The sequence below is a fragment of the Arachis stenosperma genome, chromosome 1, assembly GCF_014773155.1.
Source record: "Arachis stenosperma cultivar V10309 chromosome 1, arast.V10309.gnm1.PFL2, whole genome shotgun sequence".
Taxonomy (NCBI): domain Eukaryota; kingdom Viridiplantae; phylum Streptophyta; class Magnoliopsida; order Fabales; family Fabaceae; genus Arachis; species Arachis stenosperma.
This window is the reverse complement of record NC_080377.1, coordinates 118,269,588-118,278,477: the sequence shown is the minus strand read 5'-3', so window position 1 is coordinate 118,278,477 and position 8,890 is coordinate 118,269,588. Positions and strand designations below refer to the sequence as shown.

Genomic DNA, 8,890 nt, shown 5'->3' with positions numbered 1-8,890 from the left:
GAGAGTTTTCAATTCTTTTATTGGAATATAAGATTAGAATTTTTATGAAGTTTTTAGGGAACTGTTCTTGCAATGATTAATTTGTGTTTGATTTTATCTATATGAGAAATTTGTTTGTAATTTGTAAATATGTGTATACTGTGTTTGATTAATCTTTTTGGATTATTTCTTTTTTTGGAATTCAAACTGGATGTGGGCTAAACTGGGTTTTGTTCATTTCTTGTAGACTATAGTATAGATAAGTGTGAGACACAAAAACCCAAAAAATAGATGAAGTTTACGAAAATAGTATTAGAATATTAGAATAATTTTAAGCCTATATTTTCATTAAAATATTAAAGCTCAGAGCTATTAAAACCCAAATAAGGAAAAGGAAATTGTATCATAACCAGAAAACATAAGGACAATGGATGAAGGGGGAAAACTATCAGACTGAAGAAAAAGAAAGCGTTCGACCTAATATCATCACCAGCAAGATCCAAAAGAAAAATAAAAAAAAAAAGCCAACAATCACAAGGGAACCTAACAAAAAAAAAAATGATGAATCGATTTTACTATTTTGTTTTCCGATTGACAGATATCATTTCCTATTTTCTTTTGTTGGGTGTAGTTTTGTTTTTTGGTCGAATTTTACTTATAATTATAAAAAGTGTATATTAAAATTAGTTACTAAAAATATAAAATATATATTAAAAATAAATTATATATTTTTATACACAAATATATTTCTTTAGAAAGATAGCTTTTTTATTTGAAGGAAAGAAAATGCTTTTTTTGGTGTACATAAAATAAAATCTTTAAACCCAAAACTAATAAAGAAATAAACACAAAAAGAAAAGCCTTAAATAAAAACAAAACTCGCTTTTAATTGATACTTTATTTGCGCAAAATATTAACAAAAATGCTACCAACCACTAAAAATTAGTTATTAAATTAATTATTATATACTTTTTTATAAATATATGTTTAAATTTTTAATATATATTTTACATAAATATAGTATTGTTGAAACTTGGATAAAAGGTTATTCTGCTAGTATATCTCTTTCTAATATTTTCTGTTGTGAGTTTCATGCTATTTAGAAAGAATTTGTTATGGCTTGAAATTGTGAGTACAAAGAGGTCATATATGAAATTGATAATGTTAATGCGATTTTTTCTTGTTTTGCGAGGCACAATCAGCATTATTAGGAATGACTCTTATCTGCTTGACAAAATCAAAGAGATATTTCACCGCAATTAGACAATTACTTTAGTGCTCATCTATCGCACAGCAAATAGAGCAGCTGATTTAATAGCTAAAACTACTGCTTTAAATAAGTAGGTATCTAGAACGATTACTACCCCCTAATAATTTAGACATTATTATTAGAGAAAAGTGTTACTCTTTTTCTTAGGTTCTTTTTCTTTGTGTTATATTCCGTGCCAAAAAAAAATAACATTGTTGAAACATTAAATGCACCTATCTTTTAGTTAGGGGTGTGCATGGGCCGGGTGAAACCGGGTTTGATGTGACCCAGACCCGGCCCGAAATATGTACCGGGTCCATTTATGAGACCCGAACCCGACCCTAGACCCGATGAAACCTATACCATTTCGGGCCACAACTATACCGGGTGAAAACCGGGCCGTTAACATTATATTACTTTGATACCTTCTTGTAAGTTACATGTAAAAATATCCAAATTTCCAAGACTCCAACCATTATTTGACATGGTAAAATTTACTTAGAAAAATATAACAAGAACCAACTCTTTTCTAAAATTAAAGCATAACCATAATCAATACTAATATTGCCTAATAACACCAAATATTTAAATCAATATAAATAACACAATATTATGCATTAGTCTAAAGTTTTATGCATTTTAAATATAAAACATTAACTTATAGTGTTATATATAATGACTAATAACACAAAATATTAAGGTTTACAATACTTAAATTCCACATAATAATAGCCATCATCCATCACTAATAATACAAAATATTTATTGTGTATGGTGACCGGGCCACCGGGCCGATTTCGGGTGACCCGAACTATGGACCGGACCCGACCCGAAATAATGACCGGGTCTATTTTTGAGACCCTAACCCGGCTTTAGACCCGATGAAATCACACCAAATTAACCCCTAAAGTGTTCGGGACCGGACCGGGTCTTCGGGCCGGGCCGGGCCATGCACACCCCTACTTTTAGTGTAAATTTTTCTTTGGTTCCCTATTCACTTATTCGGTAACACTTCGAAGTCAACATGTAATTTAATTTTTGTAGACAAATTTATCTTACTGGCTTCAGCAATTAGGCAACAATAAACAAATCTGTTTAATAAAAGAAATATAAGCAAAAAATAGATCAAACAATAGAATCAACTTATGAAGAAGAAATTAGTTTGCTTCATTGACAAGGTTCTGGACAACGCACTAAGAAAAAATGAATACGGCTTTAGGTCCGTAGAGAGCAACAAAGTCGTTTTAAAAAATAAGAATCATAAGTAATAAAATGTAGTAGGTAAGATAAACCAAGTAGAGGGCCACCACCACCATCTCAATTTTCATTTAGTCTTCCCCCTTCACGTGGCCATTGGAAGCAAAGGACCCATCCATAGAATAACCAAGACGACAGATCCTTACACAACCGTATCATAAGGCAGTGTTTGGTTGTTAATACATTTCAACTGTTTATTTAGAGAGACACCAATTTTAAAGACACATGTTAAAATACAACGATTCATAAAATATAAAATACATATTTTAATGTCAATAAATTATAACTCAAAAGATATAGTATTTTTATTTTTTTGGATCGAAAACTGTTATGTCCAGTAAAGAAAAACGTTGGTGATTGATCTGTGTATTAATTTTTTTTAGCAACTAAAATGTCCGTTTTCAAAATTTTTGGAAACTGATCTGGATAATTACTCGACCGAAAAATAAACTAGAGACTGATTTATTTGTCGGAGTAAAATTTTGGAGATTGATTTGTATATTAATTTTTCTTGAGAATTAAAATATCCACTTTTAAAATCTTTAAGATTGATTTGGATAATTACTCAATAAATTGAGATATATAGATATTAAGCATAAAACTCAAATTTTTATTATAATTTGTCCTTTCAAACTTATTAAAATTCTACTTTCTATTCTTATGTCTTTCATTACCAACAATCTTCTTCTTATTAGTGATAAAATTGATGTTAATAGTAAAAGTGTATATTTCTTTATTAATGTCTTAACAATTAAACAAATTATATATATTCATATGTATTTGTTTCTCTCTCTATATATATATATATTTGAAAAAAAATATTAGAGAATTAGTAAACTTTATTATTATTAACTAATCAACAATTAGTCAATAATATTTAAAAAGTATAAATTAAAAATATATTATTAAAAATAATAAATTCTGTTAATAATTTTCTCTTAACAAAATTTGCATCCAACCCTTTTACGTCTTTAGAGATAATACTAGAATGTTCTGTGAGAGTTTATTGATATTGCTCTGATCCTCTTCAATAGAAGGAGAAGAAACCCCTGCATAGAGTATTAATCTCATGATGAATGACTAAGTATACGATTTTAATTTTAATTTTGTTGTACATGGAATTGCAATTTGCAAATGGCGATGATGGTGATGGTGATAGCTGGGGGAATGGGAATGGACCAGTGTGGAGAGAGTAAGGACGACAAAGTGAGCCCACAGGAGATGGGCTGGCCCGGCGCGACACGTGAAGAAGATGTGGTGCGTGGAGCCCATTCTGACAATGACCCCACGTGTACCAATTGGACCCACACCTTTTTTCCTCTTTAATGTCCATCTCTCAACATTAATAATCACAGACAAGGATGCTAGTTATATCTATATCATCACTTTCATGTTTTCCTCAATCCAAATCCCATTAAACATACTCATTTGCTTCTTCCTATGCTCACCCTCAAAGTATAACAAGAATCAATCTCATTTCTATGATTATATCTACTCTACGAGACCACTAATAATGTTGTAAACTAAGTTGTTGTCTTTGGTCTTTGAATTCATTCTCACCACCACAAAATGTTCTTCAATGATTGATATATATGGCTTCGATTAAATTTAAGAGCATGATAAAATAGGATATTAAAAATATAATATAAAAAATAAAAATATAAAAAATTAATATTTTTATATTTTATTTGATAATAAATTAAATATAAAACAAAATAAATAATAAAAAAATTAATTTATTTTTTTATATAAAATTTAAAATAAAAAATAAAATAATAAAAAATATCATTATAAAAATTTGATAATAATAATAAAATAAAAAATTAAATTTATTTTTATTTAATATTTTTGTGTTTTAAAACACAATATTTTTATTTATGTTTCACTTATTAAATATAATTTTATGTTTTTATATTTATATTTCAGTATTTTGTCTTTATATACAATACACCCAGCATAATATCATCACTTAAATTAGAATATATTGAGTTTAAGTCATTACTTCTTTGAATTACTATATAAGAAGTATTTTAGATATATACCAAAAATTAAAGTGGTCGAATATTTTTAATCATATATGTTAATAAAAAATATACATAATTAAGATGAATAACTAAAAATATTAAAACACCTTAATTTTTGGCATACCTGAAATTCATCCAATTATATATGTCCAAACAATTGTGTAGTATATCGATGATGATATGTATCTCCCTATTTACAAGTGATGCGTTGGATGAATTGCATTTGGTGTATGTGGGACGCGAAAATGTACTATCATGTTATCATCCATAGATTTTTATTGTTGATCAAGAGATCGATGGGCCATAGCATAGGTCACATGAGACAATATCTTTAATGGTAAAGTAGTTTTATATATAATTAATAATATCAATTATCTTTTCACGTCAAAAAATCATCTCTTTTCAATTACTTTGTGTGATATTTTTATCATCGTCATAGTAAATTCTCCTAATAAGTATAGTATCATCCAGACAACTAACGCGAGAGATATCGGTTGATGTCTATGATTACAGCCACCACTTTAAACAATTGCTTTTTTTTTTTTTTTACTTTATTTAGTATTTAAAATGATAGGTAGAAACATTTTTTGTTTCTTTATGTATTATTAATACTCTTAGATTGAAGTATTAAAAAGAGGAAATATATTTTTTAAGTTATTTTAAGTCTTTTATATTTTAATTCTTTAATGTAAAATACTCTATCTATACACACTATCAACTTACTTTCAAGATTTAGGAATTAATTTGATTGTCAGGTAAAAATTAAAGACTAAGAATTGATTGTTATCTATCTGCTAAATAGATATTAGAAGATAATAAATATTAAAATAAATTGTCTAAAGTATTTTTTTATTTTATATTCTTTAATTATTGTTAAAATTAATAAATAATTTTAAATATAATAAATATATAATTATAAATATTACATATAAAATTATAAATATAAAATTAAATAAATTAATTTTAAATTATTATCTCTCTACCATTAGTCCATTACTCGTAGATATTAAACATGCATTGTATGAGAATTTGACTCCTGACATAGTAATGCTTAAAGCGTTAAATGGATAGCTTACTTATACATTTAGTTTCGTATTAATTTCAATTTTCAGTTATATATTATCTGTTGGAGTATTGTTCTAAGATTCTAATATTGAACTCATTTGTATTTTATGTTGGATCCCCTTAATTAATTCGGAATGAAATTAATAAAAACTTTAATATTCTAGGCTTTCTAATTTCTTAGTATATATACAATTAATCTAAAATATCATTAACGCAATACATTATATATATATTCACCAATTATTTTTTTTCCTGTTAAAAACAAGAGACTTAATTAGAGAAATGATGGTATATTATTAAGTAGGGTAAAAAACCATAATAAGCCAACTGGCTCAGAAAATTACGTAAATACGCCAAAGCAAAAATCGTTACAGCAATAAGCCAGATCGTATTTTTATATAATTCGAACCAGGTTGGTTCGAACTCCATTTATTAGTAAATCGAACCAGGTTGGTTCGAATTATGGTTTTTTTTTGTTAGTAATTCGAACCAGCCTGGTTCGAATTAGTAATGAAGGTAATTCGAACCAAGGTGGTTCGAATTATAGAGAGAGAATGTCTGCATGTAATTCGAACCAGGCTGGTTCGAATTACACCAATCATAGTTCGAACCAGGCCGGTTCGAACTATGTGTGAGACTGACTGTATATATATGGTTCCAAACGTGAGTTACTCTCATTAGAGGGAGAAGGATGGCTAGTGAGGAGAGTTTTGTTGTTTTGGTGCACCACAGAGGATCTGTTAATAGAAAAACTCGTTCCGGAGTAAAGTTCACAGATAAGAATCCTCTATGTATTGTCATAACATCTACGACGAGTTACGATGACCTTGTTAGCGCTGTACTAATGAAGCTTGGTCTGGAGGGTGCGAAGCGGGTAAAGAAGTTTTTCTATCGCATTCCAGTCACGGTGCTACAGAATACGGTGAAGTATGATTGCTTCACGATTAATAATGATGCGGACTTGCAAGTAATGTTTCTCTGTCGGCGGCAGTTTCCGGAGGTGAGGACACCGGAGTTGTTGGCCCGGCTGGTTGATGTTGTATCCAGCTCCGGCGGTTCGAACAGGAATACGAACACTATAGCGAATGCAGCAGGTTCTAGTTCCCGGCCTGCCGTTGCTTCCTCGTCCGTCCCTGTGTACGAACCAGTGGTCCAACATGTCGCCTCCCCATCTTTCGCTGTTGACCTCAATGCCACCGAAGGCGACGAGGTAGTGGAAAGGGAAAATTTGCCGAACGCTTTAGTGGGAGTTGCACCTGTTGGCGTAGGAGACGGTTTTTTGGACGATGAAGACGAGGATGACGTCGAGCCGGATATGATTGACGATGATAGCGCTGATGATATTGGAGCGACTGGGCCTGCATTGGAGGTAGGTGGTTCTAGCTCTGGCACACAGCAGTATCCACCACATTTTTCCTCATTGGACTTGGACGCCATGAGACATGAGGGGGTTTTAGGGCACGCTGTTGGATTCGGAGCTAGAGATGCGGAAGGGAGTACTGGTCTGACAGAGTTCCAGGTTGGTCAGCAATTCCAGGATAAAGATGAGGCCCTTTTAAGTGTGAAGACTTACAGCATCCGTCGAGGGGTACAGTACAAGGTGGTGGAGTCCGATCACCGCCGGTATGTGGGCAAGTGTTCCGAGTTTGGGAATGGGTGCACATGGTTGATTCGACTGAGTCTCCGGAAGCGCAAGGGCATCTGGGAGGTCAAACGGTACAATGGACCTCACACTTGCCTGGCCACATCCATCTCTAGTGACCACAGGAGTTTGGATTATCATGTGATTTCGGCTTTCATTATGCCAATGGTTAGGGCCGATGCATCCGTGAGCATCAAGGTGCTCCTGAACGCCACGGCAGCGCACTTTGGTTTTAGGCCGACTTACCGGAGGGTTTGGATGGCGAAGCAGAAATCTATTGCCCTCATATACGGTGACTGGGATGAGTCCTACAACGACCTGCCTAGGTGGGTCTTGGGTGTCCAGCTGACGATGCCTGGGAGTGTTGTGGTCCTGAAGACGAGCCCGGTTCGAGTTGGAGGACAGGTGGACGAATCTCAAGCGTACTTCCACAGACTTTTCTGGACTTTCCCGCCCTGCATCGAGGCATTCCGTCATTGCAAGCCGCTAATCAGCATTGACGGCACACATTTGTATGGGAAGTATGGGGGAACGTTGCTCATCGCGATTGCACAGGATGGGAACTCCAACATTCTACCTGTGGCATTCGCACTAGTAGAGGGTGAGAACGCGGAATCCTGGACATTCTTTCTCTCACACCTTCGACAGCACGTGACCCCGCAGCCCGGTCTGCTGGTTATATCGGACAGGCACAACGGCATCAAGGCTGCGCTTGAGGCCCCTGACGGCGGTTGGCTACCGCCATCTGCGTACCGTGCATTCTGCATACGACACGTTGCGGCTAATTTTGCCCTAACCTTCAAGGGCAAAGACGCTAGGAGGCTACTAGTGAACGCGGCGTATGCGAAGACCGAGGTTGAATTTGATTACTGGTTTGATATCCTGCGATCTGAAGATCCGGCGATGTGTGAGTGGGCGAACCGGATTGATTACTCGTTGTGGACTCAGCATCGTGATGAGGGGCGGAGATTCGGTCACATGACGACGAACATCTCCGAGTGTGTGAACTCTATCCTGAAGGGGGTCAGAAATCTCCCTGTAGCATCCCTGGTGAAGGCAACATATTGTAGGCTTGCGGAACTGTTTGTTCGCAAGGGGAGAGAGGCTGAGGCCCAGATGGGAACAGGACAACAATTCAGTCAGCATTTGGTGAAGTGTATTGAGGCCAACATGAAGATGGCCAGGTGCTTCACGGTGACGCTGTATGACCGGGATAACTCCGAGTTCACTGTAGCAGAGACTACTCCGACTGGTTCTTTCTCCTTGGGTACTTACAGAGTATCACTTGCCTCTCGGACATGTGACTGCGGGTACTTCCAGGCTCTTCATTTCCCGTGTCAGCACGCACTTGCGTGCTGTGCATACTCACGGGTCACCTGGACCTCTTACGTTCACAGCGTCTATCAGATTAGCTCGGTCTTCAATGTGTATCGGATGGGATTCACACCTCCCATCCCGGAGGGCTTCTGGCCACCTTACGACGGGCCCACAGTGATTCCAGACCCTGCCATGAGGCGTGCCAGAGAGGGTCGTCCTAGATCCACTAGGATACGGACGAACATGGACGAGGCGGATCCGAATCGGCCAAAGAGGTGCGGCCTATGTCGCCAACCTGGACACACGCGACGTAGTTGCCCACAGGTTGCAGGCTCGTCTCAGACAGGACACCATTAG

The 8,890-nt window shown here is 35.1% G+C and overlaps 1 protein-coding gene across 1 annotated transcript; it reads left to right on the top strand.

The window, feature by feature from the left end:
* The first annotated feature begins 6,185 nt into the window (after positions 1-6,185).
* Positions 6,186-8,890, top strand: LOC130932309 (uncharacterized). Its single transcript, XM_057861682.1, has one exon. The coding sequence runs from the start codon at positions 6,266-6,268 to the stop codon at positions 8,888-8,890; it is 2,625 nt and encodes an 874-aa protein (XP_057717665.1). The 5' UTR covers positions 6,186-6,265.